The following is an 18,780-nucleotide window of genomic DNA, read 5'->3' as shown; positions in this document are numbered from 1 at the left end:
GTGTGTGTGTGTGTGTGTGTGGCTATGGGATGTTTCTTTTTTTCCTTAACTGCCACTCCCTAGTTTCCTTGACTTTAGAGAAAACCCCACCAACACACACGTATGCATACTGAAAGAGAGGGCTTGCTTCTTTTGGTGATTGGATAGTTTGAAGATTTGAAGACTCTGATTGGCTGTTAAGAGTTCCAGGTGTTACACAATGAAATGAATAAATAGAGAAAAACAAACCAGGCAAAATTAGGAAAATATTTCCACAACTTTTATGGCTTTACAAGGATGTTACATTGGACATACATTTAACCTTGGGGACATTTATTTAAAGATTATTACAGGAATTTCAAAGGTGGTTTCTGTAAACAACAACAAGCCAAGAGAACAAAAACAAGCTTTATCATCATGATAAGAAATAAAAACACCATGTATATTTCCAAAAGTATCACACATTGTTTACAGTGTATATTTCTATTATTTACAGTCAGGGCAGTTTTTATCAAGGCAGCTTGTGTCATCTTCAAACAAACACACAGGTTGCGTTAGGACAACAGATGTTAGGAATACATTCTGTGCTGTGTGTTATCCCAAACTGGAGAAATAAATATGTTGAAAATGATACATTGTCTTTTAAATTCAGTAAGAGCAACTTTGAGAATTTTTGGAAACAAATAAATACTTCTCTCACTGGAGATCAGTGCAGGTGGAAGTCTGAGATCACACACAACCTACCAACACAAACCATACAATGACAGCAGAGCCAGGAGAAACCATCTCAAGTCCGATGATAAAAAGCACACATATGATTAACCGAGAAACTGAACTTCACAGAACAGGAAGTGGAGCTCTTTTAGTTTTTTTGTGCGCTGCAGGGGAATGCGGACGGAGTGTAAAGACAGATTAGTGATATTAGGCTGATTTAAATACTAATTTGTTTGATTTCTTTTACATTTTCAGATAAAAACCAAGGTGAATAATCAATCTACAAAACATAGTTTAAAATAACTTCCACCCTGTTATGGTAAAGTGGTTTAAAAAGGAACCGCCATGGATCTCACCTTCCCTCAGAAACTGAAAACATGCTGCTTCACCTTCACCACCTGACTCACCCCTGCATGTTGAAGCTTGTCTGTGCCGCCTAAAACATTTACCTCCACCTTTCCACTCATGTGTTCCACATACTGGAAGGAGTGTGAGATGAGGATCCTGGACCACAAACAAGGGGGATGAAGGTAAAGCAGGAGAGGGAGACACCCACATCACAGTGAAGATGAAGGAGTGTGTGTGTGTGTGTGTGTGTATGTGTGTATCTATTTCTATTGTAACTTGTTTTTAGACATCACAGCCTGACTGATAATGTATTTTAGAAGCTGATATTCATAGCGAAGGTTATACAATGCTATGTTTCTCAGAAGAACATTAACAGTTTTTCGTGGTGAACTTTTCAACTAAGTTAAGGAATCCCAATGTTAGTGAAATCACTCTAAGACCATTAAGACCCAGTTCAAAATAATTATAGTTAAAGGTGTACTTGTTTCTGATTGGCTGGCAGGTAGTCTTTAAGGAAGTGAATGTACCCCAAAACCTCCAGATGTTTAAAGATGTTTTCAGCCTTAAGCTCAGTAGTTTGAGCGTCTGTGTTGTGAAACCTGAGGTATTAAGGATCAACATGTCCTATAATGGAAGACTAAACTGTGAAACATCCGCTGCACTCAAGACCCCCCCACCGGGTGGGGACCCGCCTGGCACAGAGAGGGAGATAAATCAAAGCACCAACAAACTTCAGATATTATTCAACCCCTGAATCCTGATTGTCAACGTGTGTGGCCTGTGTGTGTGTGTGTGTGTGTGTGTGTGTGTGTGTGTGTGTGTGTGTGTGTGTGTGTGTGTGTGTGTGTGTGTGTGTGTGTGTGTGTGTGTGTGTGTGTGTGTGTCCTCCTCTGGTTTCAAGCAGCATAAAGAGAGTCACTCATCGCCTGTCAGCTTCAGTGCAGGAAACGTCTCTGTTTCTCCGTGTTGTTAGCTTCCTGAAGGAAGTGGCAGGACACAGGGTGAAGGATGACGTTTGTTAGCACCAGGTGGAAGAGAGGAAGAGAAAGAGGTGAGGATCCAGTGATAGTGGGCGAAAGTGGAAAAAGCTTTGAAAAAACCCCAAAGTAGATCAGAAGATTGCAGCTCGTAATCCAAACTGATAGAATCCGTTGTTTGAGAAAAATCAAGTTTCCATTGTCCTTGCCAGCCAGAGAGGGACAGAGACAGAGGGGAATTATGGGAAATGGTTTAGCGAGGGCTTGGACTGAACCAGCTGGGTCCAACTGGACGCTTCTCCCGGCTGTACAGATGCATCATGGGAGACAAAATGGTCTGATGTTTGTCCAGGATCTCCTAAAAACAGGAATGAGAGAGGAAAGTGTGAGCAGAGCTGCAAATATCTCCTGTTTTAATTTTAAACACACACACACACACACTCACACACACACACACACACACACACACACACACACACACACACACACACACACACACACACACACACAAGATATTTTAGAGGATCTTGATGTATCCTCTAAAATATTTCATATCAGATTGTCTAAGAAAGTTTAGCTAGTGCTTGTTATCAATTTTGAAGACGTACTAGTGTAAAATGATATCTGTATATATCTTTTCATCACGGCCACTAAACTAAGAATTCTATCTTATCATCTCATGTAAATGAAGGAAACACACACATTTAAAAACCTGCACACACACTGTATGTGACTTCACCAGCTTTGTTTGGCCAACCAAGAGGAGGCAGCCTTGGTGACTACTGTTTCAACAGAGACTGCTCAAAGCACACACACACACACACACACACACACACACACACACACACACACACACACACACACACACACACACACACACACACACACACACACACACACACACACACACACACACACACACACACACAGCATGGGAGAAGGAGTGTGTGTGGTCACTCTCTTGGAATATTATATATCAAATCGATATATAATATTATATCCTATCTTCAAAATCCCTCAATGTGTTCACACCATAGACTGTATATATAAAGGTTCACACGTGCCTCAGAGGGTGTATGATGGATAGAGGAAGGTGGATGAGTAATGCCGGAGGTGTAAAGTAACTAAGTACATTTACTCAAGTACCGTACTTAAGTACACTTTTGAGGTACTACAATGTTATGTTACTTTGTACTTCTACTCCACTACAATTCAGAGGTACATGATGTACTTTTCCTTCACTACATGTATGTAATACCTTTAGTTACTTCACAGATGTGGATGAATGATGTGAAATATAATCAAGTGTTAAATCAGACTTTAGTTCCACCTGGAGTAAATCCACAAGCTACCCTGCAGTATACAAAGTCATTCATTCTTTCATGATCAATAAATATAATCAAAACAACATACATACTATACATTTACTACATCAATGGTGTTTGGGAGCACATGAAGGCCCGTAGAAACACAGTTCATTCATCGCATGCTTAAAACATTATAATAACTTTATTGATTTCCAAAGGTCCTTGACCTGATGTTGTCAGCGCTCAAAGTTACTAACTTTAGCAGATAAATGTAGTGGAGTAATAAGTACTATTTTTGCAGTAATTGGAAATACCCAAATAAAGTACAAGAACCTTACTATGGTACTTTACTTGAGTAAATGTAGGTAGGTTCTGTCCACCACTGGCCATACATAAATACACATGTGCCGTGTGTGATGAGAGGGACACACTCCAGCACTCCCTTTACAACCGTCTTTACTCTAACATAGTTCGGATCAGAATAACATATTTGCATTTAGTTACATTTCTATTCAGCAGTTTATGTCTGCTTGTCATGAGACTCACCAGCAGTGTGCAGGAACTTCTTTAGTACGGAGACTCGACCCTGAGGAGAGAGGAAGATATCAGCACAACCACTTTACAGCGACACAGCGTACCATGATTAACGGCTTGAATACGATACTAACACATACTAATATTTTGACATGAGGGATGGATAATGCTTTGATATCTTGGCTCACATTATTATCAGCAGCAATAACCTCCCCTGTGTTTGGAGAACATTCTTTGAAAAACTGTTGTGGTTGTTGACGTACTGACACATCAAACTAACGGACAGCTTTATCATCTCCTTGACGTGCTTTGAGGATGATTTAATCTCAATGCACACACAGAAACACACACACACACACACACACACACACACACACACACACACACACGCATTGATGCAAACCGCAGAGATGGCTGCTGTTGCATTTCAACTTCCTCAACTTTTCAAAGTTGCTCAAACATTCATGTCAGCAATTTGAAACAAAAGCCAGTGGCGTCTCCGAACAGTTTCACTTCAGGAAGTCTGAGGATTTAGAAGAAGACACAGCAGAGTGGGAATGGTTTGAGTGAGATGTTCTCAACGTATCACCCAATAACAATATTTATCAGGTTCTAGCTGGGTGTAATCAGGCCAATAACGAGACGAGGAGTGACATTGAGCAGATTGGAACTAATAAAAGAATGAAGACGTGGCGTCAGGTAATATCTCTGACAGATTTCATGTGGAAGTGATTCAGTGATGTGAGGCCGTCTGGCAGGCTCCTCCTACTGAGGGCTGCAAACATTAAACACTTTTTCAGGCTGGGGATGAAATGTAAGACCAACCTTACAAGTAGCAAATCAAACAAAAAAAGAACATAAAAGACTACTCCCCATGTCTAGATTTAAAATACATTAGAAATAATGAAGACATGTAATACCAGTTATGGCATTATTTTTGAGATTTTGAATAAATATCTATTGAACCCTGATCTTTGACAATGTGTTTCAGTTATTTAGAACGCATAAATCTATTTAAAATATGAATAAACGTTCCTTGTCTAATTCCTTAAGGTCCTATTAGTGCACATCTCAGCAATCTGTTCAGCGCCTGAAACACACGTTCAGAGACAACTTAATAACTAACATTGTGAAAAGGTCAACGGTCAGACAACAGGAGCCGAGGAGAGGACCCAGTCTTTGATGAGGACAGACAAAGTGTCTTCAAACAGAAAGAGTTACATAGAGGAAACACAAAGCAGACTCAGAGCCTCCACATCAGCCTATAGCTTTGCTAAATCATTTAGAGCAGGGGGTCCAAACTGTTTGCACTGAGGGCCACACACAGAGAAACATACCAAGGTCTGGGCCCCTCACTAGAGGTGAGGTATATTGCCACCTCATAAGTTAAGTTATAAGTTAGCCACATCTATCAAATGTAGGGAAATGATGCTTGAGACTTGAATATGCTTTAAGAAACAAACATCACAGCTCTCCAGAGGGTTTACTTGATCTTGTTGGCAGCTCATCCTTTAATACAGGAGCCTCAGATTCCTTATCATAAGGGGGGATATGAAGCGTGTATTTCAGCTGCTCATTTAAATAAGTTATTGGACTTTTATCAACTACGATTTGATTATGTTTTCAACTTTAATTGACTGAATGTATTTAATATTAAAACATGAATACTACTAAGTAATATATGTTTACATATAAGAAGTACAATATAAGACAAGCAGAACATTCAGGTGTGGGCCATATTCCATTATACTTTAAGAACTAGCTGAGGGCCGATTCACAATGGCTGACGCTTCTCCGTTTAAATCCAGACATCACGACTCATAGTTAGTCGGGCTGCTACTCAAACATTATGGCGGGGAATAAAATGGTTTGAAGATGAACACACACTGAAACAAGAGAGGAGATAAAGTGGAGTGTTCGAGAGAGATAAAGGCGAGGAGCGACACTAACGAGAGCTGAGGAAGACGAGTGCAGACATGACAGTGACATTCCTCAACCATTCCATTCTCTGAGCCCCGGCCTCGCCCCTCACACACACACACACACACACACACACACACACACACACACACACACACACACACACACACACACACACACACACTGCTGCCTCTGTGTGTCACCACTCATTTGGTTCAACCCTGAATCCACTTTAATAAATGAATGAGTTACTAGATTAACCAATGCCAAATCAATATCGGACATCTGAACGTAAAGCTTTCTCACATGAGCAGAAGATTCAGATGTGTGATATTGATTTGGCTGTAGTGTGTGTAGTGCAAATGACATTTAGGGGGGCGACGATTATTTTAAAGAAAAAGCTGTTTTATTCAAAACATCCAAAGAATAAATATGTTGTGGTTATTGTTATAATAAATAAAGGGTAGTCTCAGTGTTTTATGACAATTACAGTTGGATTGTTATTTTTACTGTACAACTATCATTTCCCCAACTTTAATAGTACCACATAACTACAGAAATTAGTTTAAAAATCACACAGAAACCATGAAACAAATATTTTGACTGTTCACAACAAATGAGTTGTTAGTCAACGTACACTGATGCCCTTTTTCTCTTGATATTCATGCATTGACTGCAAAGCAGAAAAGCACTTTCCTCCTAACATGATGATGACGCAGGACAAGAGAACACTGGAAACACCAGACCAGGACCTCCCAGCATGCACTGGGACAGGTCACAGGTCATAGACCAGAAGTCCTGGCCTTCTAGTCAGAGCGGAGCACGACTCCTGACTTGTCCCTGTGTTTTTTATATCTGTTGTAATGTGTTGTCTTTTATTGTGATTGTAGTAATGTGTTTTTATTACATGTGCTGTACAGCACTTTGGCTCGACCAAAAATCTCTTTTAAATGTGCTTTATAAATAAAACTTGATTTGATTTGAAGTCTGTGGATGACCAGAGAAACACCAACCAGGACCTCCTTGACACAGCCCCCCTCCCTCACAGTTAGCATGTCACATGTTGACTGTTAGCATGTCGCAAGCTAACAGCTGCATCAGAGGTGGGTTCAAAGTGGTTTGAAAATGTTTATTACTCCTGCAAAGGGACAAAATCATCAGGTCACTAACTGGAAGCTCAGTGAGGAAACATCAGGCCGCCATCAGACCACAACTGTTGGCATTTGATAGCATGAAAGTTGCAGCACACACACTTCCTGTCTGAGGAAGAGGTGGGTTTTTGTGGCTGTGACTGACAGCAGAGTGAAGGAATGCAGCACGCCTGTAATCTCAAAACACCGAAACTCCCTCCCTCTCTCCCACACACACACACACACACACACACACACACACACACACACACACACACACACACACACACACACACACACACACACACACACCACACACACACACACACACACACACACACACACACACACCACACACACACACACACAGACACTTAATCCTGCATGACTAAGGGTATGTTTAAGAGAGTGTTTGGATATTTAGCAATTTGTTTTAAACTAAACGTCAGTCTTATAGTTGCTAAATTTGTCTTTAGTATCTTATTATCTTTTTCTGTGTAAGCGTTAAAGCTGTAAGGCTTGTGTTGCTTCCACATGTCAGTGTGTGTTCTGCTCCGTGTGTGTGTGAATGCGCCCAGTGTCTCCAGAGTTAGTGTGTCCTCCAGAGATGAAGGAGCGAAAGAAGGAGGAATGAGACCTCTCTGCTGCTGCTAGCATCACACGCTCTCCTTCATTCATTGGCTAATAAAGGCGGCACGTTTTGACAAGGGAGAAAATGTATGGAATTAAAAAAAGGCGATATCTGCTGCATGGATTTTTAACCTTTTTGACCAATCTGTTATGGCTCTTTTATTATGAAGTATTAAAGGTTGTGTACGAACCGGGGGTACTGATCCTTTAATCCTCTCCTGTTCTCTCTCTGTGTGTGTGTGTGTGTGTGTGTGTGTGTGTGTGTGTGTGTGTGTGTGTGTGTGTGTGTGTGTGTGTGTGTGTGTGGCCTATCATTACTATCCTTGTGGGGACATACATATGTTTACACAGTCACGTGTGGGGACTCGCCTCCCTTATGGGGACATAATGGAGGTCCCCATAAGGGGAATCATTAATGTTAGGGCGAAGACTTGGTTAGGGTTAGGGTTAGGCATGTGTTGGTTATGGTTAAGGTTAGGATAAGTCTCCAGGAAATGCATGTAAGTCAATGATATGTCCCCTGAAGCGATGTATACAGTATGTGTGTGTGTGTGTGTATGTGTGTGTGGCCCAATCCCAAACAACCCTACCCCCTACCCTACCCCTACACCCTACCCCTCCACCCTACCCCTCCACCCTACCCCTCCGTTCACGCGGAGGGTCCACCACATTAAGTGCTGTTCCAAACCAATGAGTGTGGAGGGGGAGTGGGCTATCAAGCCCTCAAACAGCGAGTCTGCATCGGTGCTGACTGGAGACCGGTCTCTACCTGACCGGAGTCACGCTGTGTGTGTCCGTCAGGAAACACGCTGTTAACAAGTAGTTCCAGCAAGCATCCACTGATAAACTGCGATGTTAAAGGTCACATGCCATGGCCATTTCCACTGATCATAATTCCATTGTTGAGGTCTACTAGAATAGATTTATACTGTAATGTTCCAAACTCACATTGTTTCACATACAGCATCTCTGTAAACTACGTGTATTCACTCTCTCCACTAAACGGCTCGTTGCAGCTCTTGCCCCCCCTCCCTGTGAGCCCAGTGTGCTCCGATTGGTCGGGACCAGTCGGGACGTTGTGAATCGCGCTGAGCTCCGTGGAGGTGTGATTTCCTTGTTTAGCGATACACAGCAAAACACAGCCAAACTCTCCCTGAGCACACACAAAGTCACAGCCGAAGTAAAAACAATAAGTGTGGCTTGATATTGAGTAAGAAAAGGTTGATAAACGCTGTGAGAATGGGTCTGCAGAGAGAATGGGTCTGCAGTGAGAATGGGTCTGCAGAGAGAACGGGTCTGCAGAGAGAACGGGTCTGCAGAGAGAACGGGTCTGCAGAGAGAACGGGTCTGCAGAGAGAACGGGTCTGCAGAGAGAATGGGTCTGCAGAGAGAATGGGTCTGCAGAGAGAACGGGTCTGCAGATGCAGAGAGAATGGGTCTGCAGAGAGAACGGGTCTGCAGAGAGAACGGGTCTGCAGAGAGAATGGGTCTGCGGAGAGAACGGGTCTGCAGAGAGAATTTCGCCGCGATCCCAACTGTCTGTTATCAGCCTGCAGCCAGGGAGGAGAGATCAGCAGAGCTGCCTGCACTGAGTGTGTGAGGAAGTCGTGGATTGGTCAATTTGGACCAATCAGCGGGGGCTTAACGTAACGGCTCCGCGGACGTAACGTAACGGCTCCACGGATTGGTCCATTTCGTTCCGGGTACGACATGACATCATGATGTCCCCGGAAGAATCAAATGGACAGTGACGTATCTCCAACGCGGCGTTTTGGGGAGGTATTTTCTGTGTTAGAGTTTTACTCGCTACATGGTGTACTTTGAGGGTTTTGACTCTGCACACCATTTACATGCATAAAAACCTTCATAACAACAAGGGGACGGGTAATAACCGGAAAAGCATGACATGTCACCTTTAACAAACTCATGATAACCTCATATGTTTTTAACTTAGGATCATACCTGTGTTTAGTCTAGAAAAAGGTAAATGTGTGCATTTTATTATAAAGCTCATTGAGCTGCGAGTGTCACTCCACGGAGTTCTCTGTCACGGAGGGGGAGTGTGTAGGGGTAGGGTGTAGGGCGTGGTTTCATTCATACAGGCTCTGATTATCACAGAAGGAGATCTTTATTTTGATTTACTACATCCTTTTCCCAGGAACCCCCACTCAACAGGTCTGTGTGGCTGTGTGTGTGTGTGTGTGTGTGTGTGTGTGTGTGTGTGTGTGTGTGTGTGTGTGTGTGTGTGTGTGTGTGTGTGTGTGTGTGTGTGTGTGTGTGTGTGTGTGTGGCGGGGGGGGGTTGGGCAGTTGGAGAACTGCGTTTGTAACTTGAAAATAACCTGTTTTAGTTTTAGACCTGCAGGACAAGGACATTGCTGTGTAGTGAGGTCATTTTTCGTTCACTTCTGACAGACTGTGTGTGTGTGTGTGTGTGTGTGTGTGTGTGTGTGTGTGTGTGTGTGGTCTAGCATTACTATACTTGTGGGGACCTAAATCGGTTTACATAGTCACGTGTGGGGACTGGCTTCCCTTATGGGGACAAATTGGAGGTTCCCATAAGGGGAATCATTAGTTTTAGGGTGAATACTTGGTTAGGTTTAGGATTAGGGTTAGGCATGTGTTGGTTATGGTTAAGGTTAGGATAAGTCTCCAGGAAATGCATGTAAGTCAATGTAATGTCCCCTGAAATGATGTATACATGATATGTGTGTGTGTGTGTGTGTGTGTGTGTGTGTGTGTGTGTGTGTGTGTGTGTGTGTGTGTGTGTGTGTGTGTGTGTGTGTGTGGGTAGGTTACCACACAGAGACACGATCGTTTCTGGAGATGTCTGCAGGGTATATTTGAGGTCCTGCCTGACTTGTGTTTCCATTTCTCTGATTCAGCAGGCTCGATCAGGGAGAACAGGGCGTGCCCCCCCAGGTGTACCTGTGTGTGTGTGGTGTGTGTGTGTGTGTGTGTGTGTGTGTGTGTGTGTGTGTGTGTGTGTGTGTCTGTGTGGTGTTGGTCATTGTTCATGCTCAGCTCTTCAGTGGTCAGTCACCAACGTGTGCGATGGTAAGAATGGAGCACTTGGAACCAGTACTCAATGGAAATATCTTCCCCTTTGGCAAGAGCTCTGTAAAAAGAGGCCAGAAGGGAAGGTGTAGGACAGGGGTGCCCAACCAGTCGATCGCGAGATGTGTCTAAAAATAGAACAACAATATTCTGTTTTATCGTTAATGTCCTATAACATAATCTTCCTGTGCCAGAATAATGCACTTGAACGCACCAAAGCTTTGTGATTGGCCGGCGTGACCCCTTGTGTGGGGGCGTGGCTGGTGGGCAGTGGACACTATTTTGCTGACGTTGTCCGTGTCAACAGGAGTGACAGTCCGCACACACAAGACCGCAATTATGGCAGAAGCAAAAAAGCCCAAAATATATAATTTTCGCTCCGAGTGGGAGGATGATTATTTTTGTATCTGTTCCAATTCAAAGTCCATCTGTCTCATCTGCAATGCGAGCGTGGCTTTATCGAAGAAGGGTAATTTAGGAGCGGCATTTCAAAACAGTGCACAAACGCTACGAGACGGAATTCCCTCCTGATTCTGCCCTACGCTCTTCTGTCCGTTGCGTGCACATGTAACAGAGTTAAACATGTGAATACATAATTATAAGTTTGTGAATGTTTAATTCTTAATAAGTTGTGATTTTTAAGAGATGAGATTGTTTCATTTAATATTTTAAGTTTTGTTTCCCGTGTGAACACCGTCCCGTTGCACGTCTTTGTTTACTTCCGGTATGTATTTTCCACCCTCCGCGGACTGGTCATCTGGAGAATCTGGAGAATCACAGAACAGCCGGTCGTTAAGGGCCGGCTCGATTCGCTGGCGGGAAGAAGCACTTTGTTCAGATTTAAATCACGTCACCTGCTGACGCTCGTTACGCTCCGTGAATCATCTTCCTGCAAGAGCTGCTCAAAGTCAAGTTGAGTCCTGTCTACGTCAACATCTTTCTACATTTTAGGCTAATGCCCAAGCCAACCCAGTGAGATGTTCATACTGTGAGCGATACTAGAGCCTCATCCCAATACCCCTCCTCGACTCCTCTCTGCCCCTCCTCCGGGACTTGACCCGGAAATCGATCAACACACGCCATTTTGAAGGACGTCCCAATAGCTGAAATGCACACGGAGGAGTCGAGGAGGGGTGAGGGAGGAGGGGTGCGGGAGGAGACGAAAGGGAGGATACATGCGAGCAGACTACGCGGAAGTGTTTTCACTACTCGCGTATAAAAGCCCCGCCCCCACCTTCACAGCTGGTCCATTTCAACAGAGGAAAACCGACAACTGGAAGATGAGTGGAAAAGCGTCACATAAATGTATAAGTGCTCACAGCTCCGTGGGAATTATTATGTGCAATTCATTTCTAAAAGGCTTTCACATTACTATAATTATATTTTTATTTAAATGTAGGCTACATTTTACACCAAAACGGAACACAAAAGCAGGACCAACCATCATTGAATTCCTTGACTAACAAGAGAAAGATTCATTCATTTAAATTAGGGCTGTCAGTCGATTAAAATATTTAATCGCGATTAATCGCAAATGAATCGCACATTTTTGATCTGTTCTAAATGTACCTTAGAGGAATATTTTTCAAGTTTTTAATACTCTTATCAACATATGAGTGGACAAATACGCTTTATGCTAATGTTTATTATCATTTGAACAATGACAAATATTCTCATGAATATTAAACACAACAACCTCTGAACATTACAAATATTCGCCTCAATTCAATCTGGAACCTCTCTAATACAATAATACAATACAAATGGTGTGTGTGTGTGTGTGTGTGTGTGTGTGTGTGTGTGTGTGTGTGTGTGTGTGTGTGTGTGTGTGTGTGTGTGGTGGTGTGTGTGTGGGTGTGTGTGTGTGTGTGTGTGTGTGTGTGGTGTGTGTGTGTGTGTGTGTGTGTGTGTGTGTGTGTGGGTGTGTGTGTGTGTGTGTGTGTGGTGTGTGTGTGTGTGTGTGTGTGTGTGTGTGCGTGTGTGTGTTGTGTGTGTGTGTGTGTGTGTTGTGTGTGTGTGTGTGTGTGTGTGTGTGTGATGGATCGTTGGAGCTATGTGCAACTCAAGGCATATGCTCGAACGGGAGCTGCCTGGACGCTGCAATCATGTTGCACTATCCGTGCTGAGTGTGCTGACTTCTCGTACAATGTCCCACTGTCTGGCTTCCTGCATAAAGTCAAGTGCTCGGCGCAGTTGTGGCGAAATGTCGCTCCTCTGTTTTCATTTAAACAGCTCCTTATATCAGTTAGCGCAGCTAGCTAGCACCAGATGCTAACAACAACAATGCACGTAAGGTCTCTCTCTCGCTCGGGCCACACATACACACACCCTCCCGGTCCTCCCAACAGCCAGTCGGTACCTGCCGGTGAGCGTGGAAGTGTGGTCTGCCACAAGCTGGCGGCAGGAGCGGGGCTGTCAGCATCAGCTTGTAGATGGTATTTTAAACTCGATGCGCTCTGAAACTACGGGGCGGCCGCGGAAAAAAAATACACATGCGTTAATCGCGTTAAAATAATTAGTGGCGTTATTTGTTTTTTGCGTTAACGCGTTATTAACGCGTTAACTTGACAGCCCTTATTTAAATACATATTTAACCAGAAATGAGCCGGTTCTAAAGGGTTCTTCAGTTAAGCCCGATGAGAGGGGATACAGCTGTGCACATGTCATCATTAACAGACGTCGTTTAAGAGTGACGTTTGAGTGAACGAGGACATCCCAATTAATACCTGAGGACTCCTCTGTCCTCGCGTCACCTCCTCGTGTCTCTCGCTCGCATCTTACGGAGGCGGAGCTAAGACGCAAGGAAGGGAAGCGAGTGAGGGAAAGGAGGAGTCGAGGAGGGGTATTGGGATGAGGCTAGGGTCTTCCTGTCATAGTTGTATTGTTCCCGGATCTTCCCACCCGAAAACTTAGCATTGAGATCTTTGCTGTCAAGTCTCAGATCAGGTCTGACGTCTGACTGTGATCTCTAAAGTCTACATGGCAAACCAATCTGCAGTTTATCAAGAGCTACTGCTTTTGACAGAATCAAAGATTCAGTTAGTTGATGATGTCGTTTCCACAGTTATAATCTAATCTATCATGGACAGAGTTCAGACGATGTTAGACCACAGGCACTTTGTCTGAAGCACACTCCCATCAAGTATGAGTCTACATTCTACAAAATCCTTGAAGCAAGCTGACGGGTGTGCATTAGTTGAAATGATGTCACCGGGGGTGTGTATTTCCAACAAACTATTTCTTAGGGAGTTGATTTCCCGCTGGGACAAACTGCACACACTCCCTCTTCTGTGTTAATATACATCTTAAAGCGGTTTTATTTTAAAAGAACAGAAGTGATACTTTTGGTTCCCTAAAAATATAAAAATATTTAAACAATATTTGTTTCTGTTTTTTTCAGTGAATGGGATTCTGCTGAGAGACATTTCAAACCAACAAAGGCTCTTAAATGATGGGTGTGACTGTTATTGTTGCGTTAGTGTTGTGACAGCTTGAGTGTGTGCTTGTTTTTGCATGTGTGTATGCTTACACATAAACTGTGTCAACTGTCATGTGGAAACCAGGGATTGTTACAGGTACTCTACAGAGCGATATCTTACATCATATTGGCAAAGTCAAACAAAGAAAAAAAACACAATTTCAACAAAGAACCTGAAACCCCCGTGAGGAGGAGGAGCAGCTGCACGCAGAGCCCCCCCCCACACACACCCAGCTCAGAGTCATCACACACAGTCCAGATGAAGATTTAAAGTACTCACGGCACTTTCTGTCTGCAGAAAAAGAGTAGTGCGATGGCGGCACCGAGAGCGATCAGGACTGCGATCACGATCCCAGCGATGGCTCCGTCTGAGAGACCTTCATCCAGCGCTCCTTCCTCTGAAACCACAACCACATTATGAACCCCTGCCCAAAGGGATCCTCTGGAGTACATTCACTCTAGAATTAGCTTGTTAGCTGTTTGTATGTTACAGAAGTTGGGAAGTACACAAATATTTTAGGATTTCTATGAAACTGTGGAGAGTATGGCAGGCCTCCACAGTCTAGACCAGGGGTCGGCAACCTTTTTGATATGAAGTGCCATTTAAAAAAAAAATTGGTATCAGCGTGCCAACGATCGAGAATTATCAACGGGGGGGGGGGCGGTTGTGGAGCTTGACGCTCGTGAACTATCAGCAGGAGGGCGGGCGAAGCCTCGCTGCGGGGAAGCAGTGTGTGGACCTGTCAGCGCAACGTATGGTGCCGAATTTAACAAGCACATTTAAATAATTGAGAGAGAGAGAGAGAGAGAGAGAGAGAGAGAGAGAGAGAGAGGGGTGTGGCTTGTGCATGTGAGTGTGTGGATGGTAGAGCGACAGTGAGGGAGCGTGTGTATGTTTCTGGAAGTGAAACGAGGAAGCAGAAAAACAGAGGTCTGTGATGTATTTTGTGAAACAGAAGAACAGCTAAATAAATGCAACGGCCTCCCAAGAAGAGCTCGCCTCTCTCCAGTCATTGAAGCTAAAGTGGGTTATTGAACCTGAAGCTTGTTGCTTCTGCCCTCCTCCACTACGGACTGGGAGCCGACAGGGAAGTTCAACACACAGATGGCCAGTCCGCCCCTTTGTAGCATATTATTTCGATGAGAGATGAGCAGATCGCCACTGGGCTTTCAACTAAAGACACAGCCACGCAAAAACTGCGGCATGTATACAGCTCCTTATGGGTACTGCAATTAGTGAAGTGCTTTCCTCCGTGGTGAAAACATCAGCACCACGGAGGAAAGCGGCAGAAAGTCACCTGGAGTTAAAGAGAGCGGGGCTGCGCTGCGTGCATGGCTTCCTTCTGCAGGTAACGGGAAGACGCGCTCTGGCGGCGGTCTCGTTCATGATCCGAAAATACAATTTAAATATTTTGCACACTTATTCCTAGTGTGCCACTGGTTACGGTGCCGTGTGCCAATGCTGGCACGCGTGCCAGGGGTTGCCGACCCCTGGTCTAGATAATTAGTAACGTTTACCTATTGCAAAACACTAGAATGAACGTCATTGTTGGTTTTACAGGTTTCCTGTCATGAACTAAAGCAGGGGTGGGGAACCTCTGGCCTCCGGGCCGTATACGGTCCGCGAGACCATTTGATACGGCCCTCGAGGTAATTTATAAACACACGCAAAAAAAAAGAAGAATTAAACAAGCGAGGGCCTGTTTTTCCTGGCCAAGGTCAGGGTCCTTGAACACAACACAAGCCTAACGTGTCATCACGTGGTATATGTCTCGTCTGACAGGGGTGCAGTTCTGACGGAGAGCAACGGAACGTCGCTCCGGCACTTCACAAATTGCAGTACCCATAAGGAGCCGTACACATGCCGCAGTTTCTGCGTGGCTGTGTCTTTAGTTGAAAGCGCAGTGGCGATCTGCTCATCTGTCATACTGATCATACAATAAAGCCATCGAAAATAATATGCTACATTCATTTCATTTAATTTCAAACCTTTATTTAACCAGGTAGGTCCCATTCAGTGCTTGATCACAAATATTGCTATGTGGCGTGTCTGCCAAACCACCCACTTGATCAACACGGATCAACACATATGTCATATGCAGGGTCATCAGAATATACCGGCCCCACTCTGTGAACTACCTTTGAGTCAGTAGATCTGATGAGAAGTTATATATGTTTGAATCATTCTGGGATAGTGCACATCTAACCCATTCTTGCAGAAGTTGCCGTAAAGGAAGTTGCATTGGTAATACATTTTGTGCATCCTTGTGTGCAGCTGATATGAGTTTCTCTGAAGATCGGGTGTGTGTTCCTGCAGGCTCTCACCTTTGACGGACAGGGTGTGTGTGTGGGTGCTGGTCTTGCCAGTGACGGGGTTGTGCGCCTCACACATGTACATTCCAGTGTTTTTGTAGCGAGCCGCCTCGATCTGATACTGGGCCGTTTTGACGTCGGTCTTGGTGCCGTTGAACTTCCAGGTGAAGTTGGCGGGGGGCACGGAGGCGGCGGAGCAGGTGAGCACCACCTTGGTGTCCACCTCCACAGCAGGATCCCCGATCACCTGGGCCGCCTCAGGGCCGTCTGCAGGAGAACACACACACAGGGTCTATCAGCTGCATTTCTCACAACTATTCTTCAAATGAACAATGTTCACCCGTACACATGTTTGTTTTGATTTTGTTCTAACCTTTCTTATTGTACATGTGTTACTTCCTGTGTTCATACTGACTCCCATTCAGAGCATCTCCAGGACACAGGGCGACATCATATTTCCAAGTTCCAAGTTCACACTAATGGCGCGTTTCCACTGCAGCGGGGTAGCCCCGTTTAAGCGTCCCTAAGCGTCCTCGCTCTGGCCTCGGGGCTGCCTCGCTGGCCGGCCCAGGCCGTGGCGCATTTCCATTACAGTTTAGGACCTGGGGTAGCAACGCAGTGTAGGCGGGGCGATCGGCTTTGTTTTTGTTCACATTTCGAGTTGTTCCGTCGAGCTCCCGCTGGATTTGATCATCCCCAATGAGATGTAGGAACGTCGTCACCTCCTCGGTCGACCACGGTGTGCTTTTCTTATTAGACGTAGCCATTTTTGTAGCTCATCCGTTTACAAAATGCTGTGTATAAAAATGCTGCAAGCTTGCTTCTAGATATATATGCGACGCTAGGGATGATCTCGCGCGCGATCTTGTGACGATTCTCTCTGACCAATCAGCAGTCGAGAGTGTTGACGTCACTAGTTCAGCCCTGGCCCTGGTCTGAGGGAACCACGATTTTATGAGGCCGGAAAAAGAGGGAAAAAGTACCCGCTGGCCGGTACTAGGCTATATGGAAACGCCACCAAAAACCGGCCTGGCCGCTTGAGGACGGTTAAGGACGCTTAAACGGGGCTACCCGCTGCAGTGGAAACGCGCCATAACGGACACCACATAGAAAGTAACTAAGTACATTAACCCAAGTAGTGTACATAAGTACACATTTAAGGTACTTGTTCTTTACTCAAGTATTTCATTATAGACTTATTTATACTTCTACTCTGCTACATTTTGGAATCAACATGTTTACTCTTTACTCCAATACAATTATTTTACATATTTATTTACTAGTTACTTTATAAGTTCTGATTTTGACACACAATACTTAGGACGAATGTTTCAAATATGTTATATTAAAATATAATTGTTTGGTGAAGTTACTAAAACCATGAGTGGGTTAACAGAAAATGAATGTATTATTTATTTTGCTGAGAGGTTTATGTTCAAAGATATTACACAGTTCCAGCTTACATGTGAAGATGTGCTGCTTTTGCTTTAAAGGTCACATGTCATGGCCATTTCCACTGATCATAATTCCATTGTTGAGGTCTACTAGAATAGATTTACATTGTGCAATTTTCCAAAGTCACATTGTTTCGCATACAGCATCTCTGTAAACTACGTGTATTCACTCTCTCCACTAAACGGCCCGTTGCAGCTCTTGCCCCCCCTCCCTGTGAGCCCAGTGTGCTCCGATTGGTCGGGACCAGTCGGGACGTTGTGAATCGCGCTGAGCTCCGTGGAGGTGTGATTTCCTTGTTTAGCGATACACAGCGAAACACAGCGAAACACAGCCAAACTCACCCTGAGCACACACAAAGTCACAGCCAAAGTAAAAACAATAAGTGTGGCTTGATATTGAGTAAGAAAAGGGTTGATAAACGCTGTGAGAATGGGTCTGCAGAGAGAACGGGTCTGCAGAGAGAATGGGTCTGCAGAGAGAATGGGTCTGCAGTGAGAATGGGTCTGCAGAGAGAATGGGTCTGCAGAGAGAATGGGTCTGCAGAGAGAATGGGTCTGCAGAGAGAACGGGTCTGCAGAGAGAATGGGTCTGCAGAGAGAATGGGTCTGCAGTGAGAATGGGTCTGCAGAGAGAACGGGTCTGCAGAGAGAATGGGTCTGCAGAGAGAATGGGTCTGCAGAGAGAATGGGTCTGCAGAGAGAATGGGTCTGCAGAGAGAACGGGTCTGCAGAGAGAATGGGTCTGCAGAGAGAATGGGTCTGCAGAGAGAACGGGTCTGCAGAGAGAATTTCGCCGCGATCCCAACTGTCTGTTATCAGCCTGCAGCCAGGGAGGAGAGATCAGCAGAGCTGCCTGCACTGAGTGTGTGAGGAAGTCCGTGGATTGGTCAATTTGGACCAATCAGCGGGGGCTTAACGTAACGGCTCCGCGGACGTAACG

The 18,780-nt window shown here is 44.5% G+C and overlaps 1 protein-coding gene across 1 annotated transcript in view; it reads right to left on the bottom strand.

Annotated features, from left to right (window-relative positions):
• Positions 1-232: 232 nt before the first annotated feature.
• The window catches only part of LOC117539122 (carcinoembryonic antigen-related cell adhesion molecule 5-like), a 36,501-nt gene continuing 17,953 nt past the window's right edge, over positions 233-18,780 (bottom strand). The window contains exons 7-10 of the mRNA XM_034205150.1: positions 16,399-16,653; positions 14,354-14,471; positions 3,872-3,911; positions 233-2,376 (exon numbers count right to left, since the gene is read on the bottom strand). Of these exons, the coding sequence (XP_034061041.1) occupies positions 3,893-3,911; positions 14,354-14,471; positions 16,399-16,653 (392 nt within the window). The 3' untranslated portion in view covers positions 233-2,376; positions 3,872-3,892. The remainder of the gene's footprint in view (positions 2,377-3,871; positions 3,912-14,353; positions 14,472-16,398; positions 16,654-18,780) is intronic.

This window comes from Gymnodraco acuticeps, unplaced genomic scaffold (genome assembly GCF_902827175.1).
Source record: "Gymnodraco acuticeps unplaced genomic scaffold, fGymAcu1.1, whole genome shotgun sequence".
NCBI classification, from domain to species: domain Eukaryota; kingdom Metazoa; phylum Chordata; class Actinopteri; order Perciformes; family Bathydraconidae; genus Gymnodraco; species Gymnodraco acuticeps.
Note: the sequence above shows the minus strand (reverse complement) of the source record. Positions and strands in the feature narration are given on the sequence as shown.